General features: G+C 37.4%; 1 protein-coding gene and 1 pseudogene across 1 annotated transcript in view; both read left to right on the top strand.

Moving 5' to 3' along the window:
- Window positions 1-13,850: 13,850 nt before the first annotated feature.
- Window positions 13,851-15,405, top strand: LOC146545215 (uncharacterized; annotated as a pseudogene).
- Window positions 15,406-15,844: 439 nt separating this feature from the next.
- LOC146545214 (uncharacterized) overlaps window positions 15,845-17,812 on the top strand; it is a 70,467-nt gene continuing 68,499 nt past the window's right edge. Inside the window, exon 1 of the mRNA XM_085216876.1 lies at window positions 15,845-16,070. Coding sequence (XP_085073002.1) covers window positions 15,845-16,070 — 226 coding nt within the window. The remainder of the gene's footprint in view (window positions 16,071-17,812) is intronic.

Raw genomic sequence — 17,812 nt, 5'->3', positions numbered from 1 at the left:
TGTCAAATATTTTTGATGGACTTTTCTAAGTTCTGAAGAATTTATTCACAGATAAATTACCTTCCCTGTAAAAATCTCATTGTAAAGACTAGCACTGGACCATAGAATAGATATTTCCCTCATGTACTTCTATATCAACTGCTTTCTGTTTTATGTGGAAAATCAGTTATTCAGAAACTTACATTTAAGTTAAAATTATTGCAAATTAAAGATAAAAGGTAAGCACGAATAAGGCATAAAAGAAACAGTGATGTTTATTCTTCTGTCTATGCTTTACAGAGTCATGTAAATATGAACACAAACAGAATGATTAGCATAAGAAAAAGCATCTCAGTATTTCAAGGCCTCTGTTTCACAAAATCACAGAATCACAGAATTGTAGGAGCTGAAAGGAGCCTCCAGAGATCATCAAGTCCAACCCCCCTGCAAAGCAGGTCCCCTACAGCAGGTTGCACAGATAGGTGCCCAGGCAGGTCATGAATATCTCCAGAGGAGAATCCACAACCTCCCTGGGCAGCCTGTTCCAGTGATCCATCACCTTCATCATGAAAAATTTCCTTTGCATATGGGTGTGGAAGTTCCTATGCTCCAGTTTATGGCCATTTCCCCTTCTGCTGTCCCCACAGACTGCTGAAAAGAGGTTGATTGTGTCTGTTTGACTCCCGTACTTAAGATATTTATAAACATTAATAAGATCATCTCTCAGTCTTCTTTTCTCAAGGCTGAACAGACCCTGGTTGCTTATCCTTTCCTCATGGGGAAGATGCTCCAAGCCCTTTATCATCTGATAAATATCTTAAGTACGGGACCTCTGCTGGACTCCAGGTGAGGCCTGACCAGAGCAGAATAGAGTGGGAGAGTGTGAGGATCACCTCCTTTGACCTGCTGGCCACGTTCCTTTTAATGCACCCTAGGATCCCATTGGCCTTCTTGGCCACCAGGGCACACTGCTGAATCATGACGAACCTGTCATCTGCCGGGACCCCCAAGTCCTTCTCCACATATCTGCTATCCAGCAGGTCATGTCCCAGCCAGTAGGGAACTGGGAAGTTAGGAGATTCTAGTCTAAATACCAAGGTCTTATCAATCTACTGTGCTTCATTTGGAACATTACTGCCATAATTACGTGACAATTGCATGTTAAATAGAGCATGTATATACAGGATACATTCATACAATATTTTCATTGCTCATGCAACAGAAAAACAAAAAAAGAAACAACAACAACAAAAAACAACCCATGACTCTATGCTATCTGAGGGCCTATAGGACAGTGGACAGAAGAAAACAACAGATGACTTTGTATCAGCAGTGAAGAGGACCAGAAGGTGTGGAGAAAGAAAATCCAGAAGTGGACTTCCCTGCAACGGTGCGAAAGAAAACCTAATAAAATTATCTTAATCATTATTTGCCTTGGCTTCAGCAATTTCCTTGGCCATTTATGTTTGGAACCAAAAGTGGTTTGTAATGTCAGGCCATTTGATGACAATTGCCCTCAGCTGCTGTATTGCATTCTATACTTTCGTTGTTTTTGTTTTGTTTTGTTTTTTGTTTTTAATCATGTTACTGGAATTATAGAAACGTTGAAATACAATGCAAAAAATAATGTCATTAGGGAAAGATCTCTCCTTATGTTCACAGAGGTACTTAGAAATTGCTTCAGTGTAATGGTGTTTTTTTTGTTGTTATTGTTTTTTTCTGAGCAGTTAGAAATATAATATTTTATTACAGTAGTCTTATAAGAACAAATTAATAAATAAGACAAATTTAATTGGGAAGAAAATTTATTGGCTAATAAAAATGATTAGAAGAAAAGGTAGAACATTAATAAAATTTAAATATTAAAGACCTCTCCTTTAGGGGATTAAATAAAAGTCACTTATAAGGATAAGAAGTGCGTGCTGTCCTCTGACTTTGATAAAGAATCAAAAGAGTCACTGGTACCAAAAAGAGGAACATATTAGGATAAAGAAATAAGTTTGTCCCTATAGCAACTCTCTCTCTCAATGAAAAGTTTCTGCCTAGAATGTTTCACTTGACTAGCTTTTTCCAAAGAAAGAGCATTCACCTCCAAGGAATTCAAACTTTGCTATAAAATGGAGAGATTAAATTTCAGGTCCATGTCAGTGAGGTTTTTAATGACAAAATCCATAAGAATAGAAACATTTTATAGTTTATGAGAGAAACAGAACAGCAAATAAAGAAAGCCCTATTTTGTACTCATTGCAGTCATTATGCTATATATCTGATGTCTTAGGCTGGGGCATCAAAACCTCTATCTTAAAGGCTGCAGGAAGCTTCTACAATAGAGAAGGGTATCTTTCCTCCTGCCCTGTCCCCCAATGTGACACAAGACTTCCTGGCTTCTATGCAGTAACTTTGCTGCTTTTAAAATGGCTAAACATCAACTCCGTGCATTACTTCAGATTTCCTTCCGTCTCTGTGATATAGTGTCTATCTGTGTACACATACTATGCCTCACAAGGCATCTGCTCCACATCAAGCTTGCTTTCTTGAGCCTCGGGGTTTTGTCTCCACAGAGTGAACAAAGTGCCTGAGGCTCTGCTGGTTTGGTTTTGTAGTAGCATTTCTGCTTTCAGCTTCACAGACTGTAGCTGGCAGCTTTTGTATTTCTTTTCTACACCCACCCAGTGTAGTATTATTTTAAATGATATTTACATACATCTTCTGAAGGGTGGGGAATTTAATTTAGGACTTTTTACCTACACTTTTTTGTTTTGAATATACCTTATGCTACTTTTCTAATACGCTTGTTGAAGGCTCTTTGTAACTGTTCCTAGTACAAAATCACCATCAGAAAAAATAAAATAATAATAATAATAATAATAATAATAATAATAATAATAATAATAAATAAAGATGCAAAAAAGAATACTATGCTATGCTAAGCTCTCTGGTTCTTTTAAATGGATGAACACTCAGATTTCTCAAAATGTCCACCTAAACGATGTTCTGCAAGAGCCCATTATTGTACAAACCATTTCACAGGATTAGACACCTGTGCTCCTGAAAGTATGCATGCTTGCTAAGACAAAACAAGGGGTTTGCTTGGTACATGGTTGAAGTATGTAAGAGACACTTCAGCAGAAAAGTCCAGCAGCTTTTTCATTAAAGAGGTGGGGGGAAGGGTTGGGTAAGGGATGTTAAGAGGAATTTCTCATTTCTATACAGAAATACTATTATCTGAAGTTACCAACATTGCTAATTTTCTTCAGTGTCTCATTTTTTCCTTTTTTTAGATGGCCATATTATGACTTCTCCATGCAGACTGGTGGGGCTGAACATTTCCCTTTAAAACAAATCCTATATGGAATAAAAGACAAAACTTGAAATTTTTATTAGAAATAAAATTTCCCAAATAATTCAATACATATTCATTACTGACCTTCATTCATGGTTTCCTGCATCCAGTTCTGAAGGCCTCCAACAGAAGAAGGACATTGTGCTGTTGGAGCAGGTCCAGAGAAGGGCCACAGAGATGATCAGAGGGTTGAAGAACCTCCCCTTTGAAGACAGGCTGAGAGAGCTGGGGGTCTTCAATCTGGAGAAGATTCTGGGGAGATCTTACAGCAGTCTTCCAGGACCTGAAGGAGGCCTACAGGAAAAATGGGGGGGACTTCTTACAAGGGCATGTAGCAACAGTATGAGAGGAAATGATTTTAAACTGGAAGAGCATAGCTTTAAATTATATATTAGGAAGAAATTCTTTGCAGTGAGAGTGGCGAGACACTGCAACAGGTTGCCCAGTGAGATTGTGAATGCCCCCTCCCTGGAAGTATTCAAGGCCAGGCTGGATGGGACTGTGAGCAACCTGATCTAGAGGAATGTGCCCCTGCCTATAGCAGGGGGGTTGGAACTAGATGATCTCAAAGGTCCATGCCAACCCAAATCATTCTATGATTCTATGATTCATCAGCATAGCATTTGAGAATTTTCACGCGAAAATGTGAAAACCAAAAATAGTGTCAGTAGTCCTTAATGAGCTATAGTGTTCTTTATTTTTTACTTTTTTTTTTTTCTTTTTTTTCTGTTTACGGATTTCAGGTTTTGTCATTTAAAATTTGCTCTGTTGCATAAAAGCATATGTTATGCATATAATTTCTACCACAAGCTTTTATTGGAATGACTAATAGTGCTTTGTGTCGTAAGTTGGGAATGCCATCTAATGTACAAAAGGGTGTAGTTATAGTATGGTAAGCATATTTAATTTTATGTAAAACTTCTTCAGAAGAATTTATTTTTTTATGATTAGCATTTCCAAATACTGTAAAAAAGGTAGACCTTAGTCAATCTTTTAAAAAAATTATGAACAAATTTTATTGCTTTATTTATTTATATGTGGGCTTGATATTTGATCTAGTTTTGAAATTGTAGCCATGAATTGATAATGGGCAGAGCCTGAAGGAACAATAATACTTTAAAATATATATTGCGTATTTGGGTCACAGCTACTTCAGATCTGTTTATGAAATGATACAGCTTGAAAAAGAGTTTTTACAGTGTCCATTTACTTCCTTTCGTACTTTTCCAGATGAGAGAATTACATACAAATTCAGGGAAGGAAAAATGCAAACATTAAAACTGAAGCGCATATCTATTTTAAGACACATAAGTAGAGAATTAAATACCAGACTATTTTATTCCACAGAGTTAATCTTCACTTCTATTACATTTTTTTCATCATACAAATTAATTTTATACAATTTTCTTTTCTCATTACACTCTTTGACATGAGTATAGTCATATGTCCGTTCCTAAATGAGCAGATACTTGCAGAATTCAGAATAATCTTGTCTCCAGTGCATATACAGAGTAACTCCAGAATATATTAAAAGAATTATCCTTGTATCTGAATCACCACACAGCTGAGCAGATATTTTTATATGGCAACAGAAAGAAGTTTCTCTTCTATTTTGGTGGCTAGCAGTGCTCCAGTTTTGATGCTAAGATAGAGTTGAATATTACCTTCTGATGTCCAAATGATCTTTTAGACATTTTCATTATGTTTCAGTTTTTGGTCATTGCCCGATGCTGTAAACACATTTATCTTCAAAAAGTGACTTCATGTCTTTACAATCTCAAGGAAACAGAATGAATTTATATATTTTCAGAGTTCTGGTAAATCTGCTTACATGCTCTTTTTTTTTTTTTTTTTTTAATGGTTACTTCTTTGTTACTGTTCTATATTTTCCAGTATTGCAATGTCACAGTATTAGTATTCTTATTTCTTTTGGCAATAAGCAACTCAATAAAATTCAGGCCATATAAATTGGATTCAGTTATGGGAGAAAATGGCACTTGATCCCACTGTTCTTTTGTTGGAGAAAAAAAGGCTATGGGGTGACCTCATTGCAGCATTTCAATACCTAAAGGGAGCCTACAAACAGGAGGGGAATCAACTCTTAGAAAGGGTTGACAATTGCAGGACAAGGGGAAATGGTTTTAAGTTGAGGGAGGGGAGATTTAGGTTGGATGTCAGGGGGAAATTCTTTACAGAGAGAGTGGTGAGGTGCTGGAACAGGCTGCCCAGAGAGGTTGTGGATGCCCTGTCCCTGGAGGTGTTCAAGGCCAGATTGGATGGGGCCCTGGGCAGCCTAGTCTAGTATTAAAAAGGTAGGTTGGTGGCCCTGCATGTGGCAGGGGGGTTGGAGTTTCATGATCCTTGAGGTCCCTTCCAACCCTGGCCATTCTGTGATTCTGTGAATCTGAAGCTGACAGTGCTCATCATTTTCACACTACCTAATTCTGTTGGCATTAAAAAAAAAAAAATACAAAAGTCACCCTAAGCTTTACTCAGAAAGCTCAAAAATATTGTTGCTTTATATATTCCTTTATCAAATTCTCCCACTGTAACAGTTAAAATAAAAGTTCTCAGAAGCAAATCACATTTAATGAATCCTCAGATCTGTATGTTTGCTTCCACTCCTGAGTTCTGCTTCTACTTCCAGAATCAAGGCCTTGCTTCTGTGAATCTGACTCTGAGTATTTCCCATATGTTCTTTTATTGAGTATCAATTTATTTTGTAGCTAGTTGAGAATGAAAACTGAGATGGTGTACTGTGAAAAACACTTTCTGATGTGTTGTACTGTAATCAAAATTTTGAAAGTAAAGCCAAATTCTATTATGAAAAATTCTATTATACTGTGTATAAATTTGCCATAAGGAGTGGCACAATCTCTAGTAACCAATTTGGCTTTTCACATCAATATCAGTGTTAGTTCTAAAAACAAGAATCATATCTTAAGCTCTTAAACAAATTGCTTTGATACTTTTGAAAATATTGACTTTTGAAGATGTTAAGGATTTGAGGAAGGGTCTTCTGGAGGGGATAATTTTAATGAAAGCACAAGAGCATCTGAACATGGTTCAGAAAGCAGTTCCTGCACACACTTAAGTTCCTTCCTTCATTCAGATTATTTATGGAAGGAGTATTTGTTTTCTTAATCTCTTCATGGTTAGTAGAAATTGCACACAATTACCAGTTCCTTGAATGGAAACAGTAACTTTTGATCTTTCCCCACTCCTTGAAATCAAATTCATGCAATTTAAGATAATGGTTGTCTGTGATAGTACAAAAAATGACATCCATATGAATGCCTTTTTTTCCCCTCCTTTATTCAAGATTAGAAAGGATGTTAACTGGTGTTTACATTAGAAACAATTAACATACTAAAATTTAATTTAAATTGAATTAAATACTATAAGTCAACAAAGTAATATGTGGAAGTGTCAATCCCAAAATTCAAAATATGTATAAGAGAGATTTTGTAGAAATAGGTAAAAAAAAATTCCTCTATTCCTCTGTGCACTTTTAAACTCAAGATTATGCACAAATATTATTGTTATATATTAAGCATAAAATAAAATCAAATTCTGACCTGAGAACAGAAAATCTGTTGAATCAAAAGTCATCTTTTTATTGTTTCATATCAGTACAGGCAAACTATAAAAAATTGCTTTGGTAAAACACAAAAATAAATTTCTGCCTAAATTTAATCAATTATTTATCCTTAGACTATGCTATTTGCATTATGAAAGAGATCTATAATAATAATTCTACAACAGAAGTGTTTTTTTGATATAATGTCTCAGAAAGCTTTCTCAAAATAGCTTTTTCTCAGATATTGTATGTAAAATAATTAATTGCCTGAAAGTGACTTTGGTCATTTTTATGAGTTTTAGAGCTCAAGTAGATGTGAAACTTCATAAAACAAAACTTGTGGCAGTCTTTTAACTAATACAGTTCCACTTTTCCCTTCTCAGCTACCTAATATTTTTTTCATACAAAGTAATTTTCTGAGAAAGGACTAAAATCAAAGGCATAGTGATCGAGGGAAAACAGTCCAAAATGTCATACAAGAGCACTTTCTCTTACTGATGTGAGAATACATTTTTTCTGATTTGTACAAAACTTTTGTAGGTATGCTACCAGCTTGTAGCTTGATTCTTTTTTTTTTTTTTTTTTCTCAGCTGAGAGTGGCTGAGATTCCTGCTATTTTATCAATCTTTGTGATGCAGCAAAAAGATAAGACAGTAATTTGAAGCAACACAACGCAACTCACTATAGTGACCTGAAATGTACATGCAAAACTCAGTTTGAAGCATTTCACAGATTTCTATTATAGCTTTGCTTAGACATGCGTAACTGTTTATAGTTATCTTTGTTCAGTAATGTGTGCCTCTTGCCATATTCACAGTGCTAATAAATGAAGGATGATGAAATGGAATCCAGGGCTTTGCTTTTGCAAATTTAATTTGGTTTCTCTAGAATCACTGAATGCAAATTAAGCTATGGATAAAATCAGTTCTGTCCAGTTTTGCCGCTAGCACTAACATTTACATTTTCAAAATTTAAACGATAACTGGAAGAGGTTTCCCATGAAAGAGTACTTAAAGAGATGTTTTAGTGAAACTCATAAACCAACATAACAAAATATGATTCTTTTATATAGTTTTTGATTGGAAATAGGAAGTCAGTCCCCAAAGAAGTTTAAATAAATATAGATGTGTGATAGACATTAGTGTTGCTCTGCTAATGGAATGAAAAAGGGATCTAATCTAGACAGATGTGAGACAAGTATTGCCCACATGCTGACCAACACACAAAGCATGTCTTATGCAATTCAGATCAGATGGTCACCTCTGCCATCGCAAACAGACATGGTACATGTAAACTGAAAATAATTGAATGAGGTATACGTGGTAAGCGTATGAACACGTGGCTGGAAGAGATCCAAAACTGATATTTCTGAGGGTAGGTCAAAAGTAGCATTCACAGATAAATATATTAAAGCTCTGATGGCATTACAACCATTATTCTGTTGCAGAGATACAAACAGTTCCCATATTCCAACAGGAAAGATTCATGCCCTACACATATGGATGTTATAGTTCTGACTACTGTGAACACAGAATACATTTACCTCCAATTATAAAAATAAGTAATAATCCAACTGTTTTCTTTGGCAATTCTAACAAACAGCAACTCTACATAAGCACACCTCTCATTGAAACACAGGTCAGAATTGGTCTTATATCTTAATAGAGAAAAGACTTCAAACCAACAGTCTTCACCTAATATCTCTAAAACCTGCTTAATGAGAAAGGAGAAAACAATTTCAAAAGTGAGTTCTGTACAAAATCCATGGCTGTGCCTTATTTTTTCCAGAATTTTGAAGTCATGACACAGAAATCTGAATCAGTGTGGGATGAACAGATCTGTCACAGATTGTGTGAGTAAATAATTGAGGTATTGAATGAAAACCCACATGAAAGCAAACAAAAATCACAAAACAACAACACTGACAGAAATGCTTCAGAAGGTGCAATTCTTTATTACTTTTTCCTTGATATCTGATAAATCAGATTCTTATCTCCAAAAAAAGGTCCTAGATTCTACATTTTAATCTGGCAGAGATTTCTTTCTGTGCTTTATTAATGGCCTCACCAAGACTACCATATACTAGGAGCACTCCTTTTCACAACTGCTGCTTTCTATTTGCTTTTTAAATATAAGCAAATGAAACAGCAATTGCTTCTAGAAAAGTATATCTTGCTTTGCAGAGTTCTGATTATAGCTTATAGCTGGGTTATTTCCTTAATCTGTGTAACTAGCCTAAAAGATAAAGCAATTCTCCTATTTATTTGAACATTTAGAGAGATTAACAATTATTGCACTAACTTAACTTCAGGATCTTTTTTTTACTCCCTCCTATCATTCAGCTATAGATATTTGCATTGTTCTAATATGACGTACAAATATAGTTCTGCCATTGTGACATCCAGCTTAGCTAGAAATTAGTTGTTAACTCCTTAAAAGCATCCTTGCATTTTATTCAGCCTCGAAAAAATATGCTTCATAGAATTGCTAAAAAGCTACACATACTTCTGGAAATCTGATGCAAAGAAGTTGAAGGAAGAGGGGATCAAAAAGGCTTTTGCAGATTTTTAAAAAGCATAGCATACATAATTTTTTTTTTTTGCTTGCTGTAAAATTACCGTTACTGGAAAACAGTTACTGTTGTCTGTCACAGAAGGACGCTTGAAAGAACTGGAGATTTCTTCCCTGTCGTATTGAGGTGACGTCTTCAAAGTAGCTTTAGTGGAAAAACACCTCGCTCAATCTCCACATACATTCTGCTCATGAATTCTGTGCGGAGACCAAGCAATAGAGTGCTAACTAATGACAAATGCAGTTGATATTTAGTGTCTTGGAAACCTATTCTGAAAGATCTAGCAGATGGTAATAGCTTTTAATCACTAGTTAAGGGAACACTGAAAGAAGGAAGTCTGGATGGGATTTGAAATCCATATAAATGAAATTATAAATTTTAAATATTTGCACCTTAAAGCATAAAATTTTAATAACTTGAATGTGAGTAAACAAAGAGATAAATAATACAGTACATATATGATTAATTTTAAAGGTGGGTAAACTTCTCTGTCAATAAAAATGTCAATGTTTTGTTCAAGGAAAAAAAAACAACAAGGGCTGCTCCAAAAGTAACACGTAATATTTTATTACATTGGCCCATAATATCAGAGGTGGATGTTACTGTTTAGAGATTGAATCTTCATCAGCCACATTCTAGATTTTAATGAGCACGTGTAAGCTCTTGTTACATGAAACTACATGAAAATGCATAGCTAATGATGTTAACTATGATGAAAAATAGCGTTTTTTAGCCGAGAATTTTCTCTATCCAGTATTGTTATCATGATCTTTGTATCTGCTGTAGCTTTCATGGAAGTAAAAGTAGGAAGAATTAGACTGGATGTAAGGAAAAATATTACAGTAAAAGTAGTAAAGCATTGAAACAGGTTGCCCAGAATGTTGGTGGATGCCCCACCCCTGGTGATATTCAAAGGGAGGATGGACCAGGCTCTGAGTAAACTGATCTACCTGTAAATGTCCCTGCTCAATGTAGGGGAGTTGCACTAGATGATCTTTAAAAATCCTTTCCAACTCAAATTATTCTATGATTCTATGATACCATGACTTTTGGAGTGACCTACGCAGATATTGTAGTAAAGTGATTTATTTTAATCAACATGTGTAAAATTCCCTGCCTACTCCATTTAGCTGTGTAGCAATATTCACTGATTGCATTAAAAATATGACCAATATTACAATTTTTTTTAGAGAAATCTAAAACTTTATGGTTGTGTTTATGTTCCTTTGTTGTATTTGCAGTTCAGTGATATCTTGATTTCACTGGTTCTTAATGATTTTGTGGAATGTAAGAGAAAATAAGAAATTAACATAGTAACTATTATTCATTTCTAAAGTTAAGACATAGGTTATTGATACTCAAAATTTTTGGGGGAAGAGCGGTAGATGTAATCTACCTTGATTTTAGAAAGGCATTTGATACTGTCTCCCACAACATCCTTATAACAAAGCTGAGGAAGTATGGGATAGACGAGTGGACAGTGAGGTGGACAGAGAACTGGCTGACTGGCAGAGCGCAGAGGGTTGTCGTTGGTGGTGCAGAGTCTGGCTGGAGACCTGTAACCAGTGGTGTCCCCCAGGGGTCTGTGCTGGGTCCGGTCTTGTTCAACATCTTCATCAATGACCTTGATGAGGGGATAGTAGCCACCCTCAGCAAGTTTGCTGATGATACGAAGTTGGGAGGATTGGCTGACACGCCTGAAGGCTGTGCTGCCATTCAGCGAGACCTGGACAGGCTGGAGAGCTGGGCAGTAAGAAACCGGATGAGGTTCAACAAAAGCAAGTGTAGGGTCTTACACCTAGGGAGGAATAATTGCATGCACCAATACAAGCTGGGGGATGAGCTGCTGGAGAGGAGCTCTGCAGAGAAAGACCTGGGCGTCCTGGTGGACAACAGGTTGGCCATGAGCCAGCAGTGTGCCCTCGTGGCCAAAAAGGCCAATGGCATTCTGGGGTGCATTAAGAAGAGCGTGTCCAGCAGGTCGAGGGAGGTGATCCTCCCCCTCTACTCTGCCCTGGTAAGGCCTCATCTGGAGTACTGTGTCCAGTTCTGGGCTCCCCAGTACAAAAAAGACAGGGATCTCTTGGAAAGAGTCCAGCAGAGGGCCACGAAGATGGTGAAGGGCCTGGAGCATCTCCCCTATGAAGAAAGGCTAAGTGAACTGGGTCTGTTTAGCCTTGAGAAAAGACGACTGAGAGGGGACCTGATCCAGGTTTATAAATATCTGAGGTGTGGCGGCCATAGCGGTGAGGCCAGTCTCTTTTCAGTGGTACGTGGAGACAGGACGAGGGGAAACGGACATAAGCTGCAGCATAGGAAGTTTCGCACGAATGTGCGTAAGAACTTCTTCACGGTGAGGGTGACGGAGCACTGGAACAGGCTGCCCAGGGAGGTTGTGGAGTCTCCTTCTCTGGAGATATTCAAGTCTCGCCTGGACGCCTACGTGTGCGACCTGGTGTAGGGAACCTGCTTTGGCAGGGGGGTTGGACTCGATGATCTCTGGAGGTCCCTTCCTGCCCCTACAATTCTGTGATTCTGTGATTCTGTGAAAATGAGGATCACATCGCTCCCAAACATAACCAAGAACTGGTAAGATATCAGGGCTCCTTGTAAGAAAAATAATTTGTTTTATTTTGCTAAATTCTCAGCATTTCATTCTCCTCCACCTGTTTTTCTAGAATCAAGTCAGTACAAGTCTTTTACAGACAGCTGCAGAACTTGTAATACACAGTGTTCAAAGGTGACCATGATTATGATCATAGTACTTTTCTTTCTCACACCCATACTCTAAGAAAAAAATGTAAAAAAACCTCACATATGTCATTGATGAGGTTAATAGAAGTATCTCAAAGAGTGAATGAGAATATAGCATTACGGCAGAACTCCTATTTTTTAATCAATATGCTCACTTGATGCTAGGAAAAAATAGTTATATACACTTCTTTATCATTGTCAGTAAGGTCAATGAAATGCTACATGGCTTGTCACATTTTAATACAGTTATGAGAAATATAATTGTGCATCCAGTGTCACCAACACACTAAGAAAATGTTTGTCTTTTCATGGTAATGAAAATCATTCAGCAGCTATGAATTTCTTTATTTGTGTTAGAAGACAGAAGGAGCAGAGCTGAATTCTTACAGTGATACACTCAACAAAAGCAAATTCCTTAAACTTCAAAGAGACCTAAATTAGGAGGAAACTTCTACTGTTCTCTTTCAGAAGAGAACAATGTTGTGAGATCACAAATAGTGCATACTTCAGTAATTTTGTCTTTTCTTGCTTAGCATTGGTGATTTCAAGCAGTATTTGCACATTGTAGTGCATTAGTATATCTATTTGATGGTAGGACTTGATGATCTCTAAAGGTCTCTTCAAACCTCTATCTAGGATAACATAAAATATCATGTCAAACATGGTATGGATTTTTTAACAAGTTTTTGTCTCAGCTGCAGATCTGTAGAGCTAAAGCAAGTCATCTTGCTGTAATTCTTACGCAAACCACATACCATAAACATTCTAAAAGGAGGATATGCAATTATATAGATAATAGATGTATTTCAGATTTAGTAATAGACATCCCAAATAACATCCCAAATCTCTGTTATCACCAAAGCCACCACTGTTCTATATAACACAGATGATGTTATTACTTCCAGATTGGGCAGAGTTTAAGGCCCCAAAGCAGTGAGCAAACTTATCAAATCAGGGAATTATCACAACAGAATGAGTGAAGAATAGGTTTTAGCCTTACTATTAATTTCTCTGTCTTCCATAATTTCAATTTCTTATCTTCCTTGTCATGTTAATTTTTGTAAGTATATTTGCTTTAAAATTTAATGCAACATATAATCAGCCTGATAGAGCTGATTAAAAAAAAAAAAAAGAATTTTATCATAATGGGTCACTATATAGAAAGAGATTTTAAAAAGTGCTGTATTGTAACCAGGACTAAATATTAATGAAGCAACAATTCAAGTCTAATGCTTTCTTTACTATGTTGCCTTGTTATTGGATAACTGGAGATTTAACACATCGGGATCTCTAAAATTTCATTTGCATCATGAGAATCTAACTCACATTCAAATTTATTCAATCCAAAGAATTCAAATGTGCTCAGGGGAATTCAGTCATCAGAAATGTTTAGAAACCACTGTTCTCTCTGCCCACTGTATCTTTTCCTCCCACATTCCTTTGCAGTCTGCCAACTCTAATTTGTGCTTGGGTCTTGAAGCATATTTTCTTTTGTTCTAGTTTCCATTGAGACACAGTTAATTTTCTTCATTGTGGCCAGTGTTACAGTTTGGATTTAGAAGAAAACTGATGTCTTAGTTGTTGTAGAACAGTGCTTACACTAAATCAAGGACTTCATGTGCTATCCTGCCAGCAAGGAGTTGCACAAGGAGCTTGGAGGGAACAGAAATGAGATAGATGATCCAAACAGGGTGTCACAGTTTTATGTTTTTTGGTTTTCAGTATTCCACATCATAACATCATGTAGTGCACTGGGAGTTAAAGTGTTAATGCTCCAATTCCAGGTACCTATTCCCCTATACATTTATGGAAGTCATGGGATCTGGCCCTTCTGGGTGGGGCGGTCTCTTACTGCCTGGCAGTGGGTGCTGGAGGGTGCTTTCCTAGCCATTCCAAGCTTTTCAGCTTTGACTCGGTCTCAGGAACTCTCTCTCTCCTATCTTATTTGATTTACTAGTCTCAATTTCAATTAGATTGTATTATATTGTGTTATCTTGCATTCCAATATCATAGTAGTAAAACAAGTTTTCCTCCATAGATCGTTGCTGTTGGTTTTTGTTTTTTTTTTTTTCCTTCCTTGAGCCCAGCCTCCCATCTCCCTATCCCTTTCCCCTTCCCATTTTGTGGGGCCGGGGAGGGGGCCCAGGAGCCTACTGCCCCCCTGTCACAAGCATAGATTGATCTAGTTAACTCCGTGGCAGTTTTTGGTGGAGAATGCAGGCAATAGCTGCTTTTTAGCTTTTAGAACAAATCTCTCTCTCTGTTCTTGGAGAGCTTCGTTAGGGAACATTATCAGTAGTTCAGGTTTCTGTGCTGGAAAACTTGACCTTGAAAGCCCAGGTGTATTGGCAGTATTCTAGGATATTTGTAAACTTTGAGCACTGCTTAGTCTGGGCAGTGCTTTTTCCTTTTTTGTTTTCCTCCTCTTGTCAGCTTCCATTCATTAACCCCTTTTTAGCAGCTACCAGTGATGAACCCACTCTTTATCATGGGGACGCTCTGCAAGGGATTAAAAACCATCATGTTCCTCACAACTTATTGGTCAATTATCAATGTCATAATTACTTGTTGTGGAATTGTGTTCATGTATAACCAAATAAAGGCACTGATGGAGTCACCTGCATGGTACTTGTATGCAATGTGGTATGATTTGAATTTTGACATTTACATCCCAGATGGAATGGCTAATTTTACAAACAACTACATCCCAAATGGAATAGCTAATTTTACAAACAACATGATGTTCAGACCAGTTTCAGGCTTTCTTCTCAGTTTGTCACATGTTTTTCGAATGTTGAATTAATGCTCGTTTTGGTGTGCATGTTATCAGTTTCCCTGAATGTATTCCAATGCATTCGTGATATGGGGAAAGAGTCTCCTCCAAAACCAGAGAATGCTGACTGGCAGGAAATATGGAGAGGTTTAGGAAAAATCTTAGAATCATGGGGACCCACAAGGTCATGGGATTTCACTCTTGACCACCTGTGGGATCCCGAGAAACTAAGCCAGTGTTTGAGTCAGGGATGGTGCTGCTTACATAGATCTGAGGAGGTACAACCTATTTGAGATTTGGCTTGCGCTTACCGCGCCCTATATAATACTATTCTGGAGCTGAGGTTCAAGCCAAAGGGGAAAATCTCCAAGTCAAATCTGATCAATCACAGGAAACACCAGTAACAATATCAGTTGCCCCTGTGGAAGGCAAGAAATGGAAGTGAATGTCCTCGTGTCTAGAACAGAAAAAAGAAGAAGCGGAGGAGGGGTGGAGGAAGATCCAAGTGAGGGGCCCTCCTCAGAACCACCATCACTGGGGAAGGCAAAAGGAAAAACTAAGAGACATGCAGAAGAGAGTGATGAAGAGAAAGTCTCTATTACTACTCGTCGGCCTCTGAAGATGACTGAAATCCAAGGTTCAAGAAAGGAGTTCACACGGCATCCGAATGAAACTCTCATTTCCTGGTTGCTTCGCTGCTGGGACAGCGGGGCCAGTAGCTTGTCTCTAGATGGTAATGAAGCTAGCCAACTAGGAGGCATTGCCAGAGATCTAGCTATTGACACAGGGATTAGTAGATGTTTGGATGGGGCTGCCACCCTCTGGGAACGAGTGTAAATATCCATGAAGGAAAGGTATCCCTTCAAAGACGGTTTGAAGCCTGTGATAAAAAGGTGGGATACAGTTGAAAAGGGTATCCAGTATTTGAGGCAAATAGCTGTGGTGGAAATGTTGTACGACCCTAACTTTGTTTTTAACCACCCATGCCAAGACCACGACCCTGAGAGAGTGCAGATGACGCCTGATATATGGCAGAAACTCACAACAACAGCACCAGACAGATACGCCAGTACACTAACAGCAACGTTTGACAGATACCAGGACCAATAGAGAAGACCCTTAGTTTTTGAATTGATTCTTATGCTACAAAACTATGAACAACAGCTACCCCCAACTCACGCTTCTATTTCCTCCATCTCACAAATAACGGACCAACTGAATGAAATGCAAGAGCAAGTGTCTCTACTCATTAATCGTGACAAACCTGTAGCAGTATCAGGAAAACTTGATGAAGATTAGGATAATCAAAAGAGTCTAATGAAGGAGCTGGTCAAACTACTGCGAATCCAACTAATTAAAGATGATGAACCTTCTTTCTCATGTGTACCATCAAAAATCTCAGCTGTTAAAGGCAAACGCAGAGGCATAAATTGATCTAGTTAACTCCATGATCACAAGGCAAATACCACGCGGTGTCATTCTCAGCAATAAAATTGTGGAGAGATGGCTGGGGCAAGGGCTGCCAGTGCACAAGAAATAGCTGAACATCATTCAGTGGGTGGTGAGCAATTGCATTGTGCATCAATGTTTTGTATATTATTTTAGCTCAACTCATGACTTTTACCTTTTTCTGATTCCTTAATCCATTCCATTGCAGGGGACAGTATGAAAATGATTACATGATGCTTAGCTGTCTGTTGGATTCAGCCACACATCTTTATTCATCAGTCCTAAAGGCCTACATTCTAGCTTCTCAGTAAGTACTGTTACTCTTTGGAGATTTCCTGTCTGAGACCCTGGTACAGACATGCTAATATCTCCTAATTTCATTCTGGATAACTGTGCCCAAGAACATGTGGGCCACCAACCTGGTTCCTAGAACTTTTACAGAATATAGCACACTGTGAACATATGTTAAACTGTGATTCAGAAGTAGGGACTACTTAAAACCAGTAAAACTGTAAGTTACAAAGAAGTATTGTTAGAGACAAAGATAGGAAAATCTATTTTCAAATTCACCTAATGACTGAGTTCTTAACTATTATCCAAAACAAACAAACATACAAACAAAACCAACACAAAACAAAGAAAAAAATGTCTAAACAAATACAAAAAAAGTAAAACATGCAAACAAACAACACAAAACTAACAAACCAAACCACTACTTTAATGCCACTGGAATATTTAGACAACTTTTACAGAGAAAAACAAGAAATCCTTATACTCCAAGGTCCTAACTTCAATGCTCCAAGTGCATTCACCTTCCACTTCGAAGTCACACAGTTAGAATAGGAGAAGGCTCTTAGGCGATTCAGTTAAGCTGATGACATGAAAAATTTGTGCTTGCCTGGCCATATATATTCTATTTTCTTTTTTTCTTTTTTCTTACAATCTATTAGTAGAAGACTGCACAACCGTGTTGAAAGTTTCAGAGGTTTTTCAGTTCTCTCTTGAGACAAACATGCAATTTTCTGTAGACCAGTAATGAGTCTGGCTGCTTGTCACGTTTCAATTAGTAAACCAGATGTGAAAGGTCTATTACCATCACATGGTCTGTCAGTTTGGCCTGAAATGAAACACTCAACTGTACAGGAGTTTAGTAATTCTATTCTTTTTCCCACATGCACATTCATTTCTATTACAAAGTATGTCATTATGACATACTTTAAAAAATATTCTTTGGTTCCTATTTTCACTGCTTCTGGACAAATTTTTGTTCTTGGTAAGTTAATGGCAGTTTTGTCATAATCATCAGTAGTTATTATAATGTGATAATTTTTTAAAGCCCAATCTTAATATGTAACAGGCAGT

The sequence above is a fragment of the Meleagris gallopavo genome, chromosome 1 (assembly GCF_905368555.1).
Source record: "Meleagris gallopavo chromosome 1, MGAL_WU_HG_1.1, whole genome shotgun sequence".
Lineage (NCBI taxonomy): Eukaryota > Metazoa > Chordata > Aves > Galliformes > Phasianidae > Meleagris > Meleagris gallopavo.
Note: the sequence above shows the minus strand (reverse complement) of the source record. Positions and strands in the feature narration are given on the sequence as shown.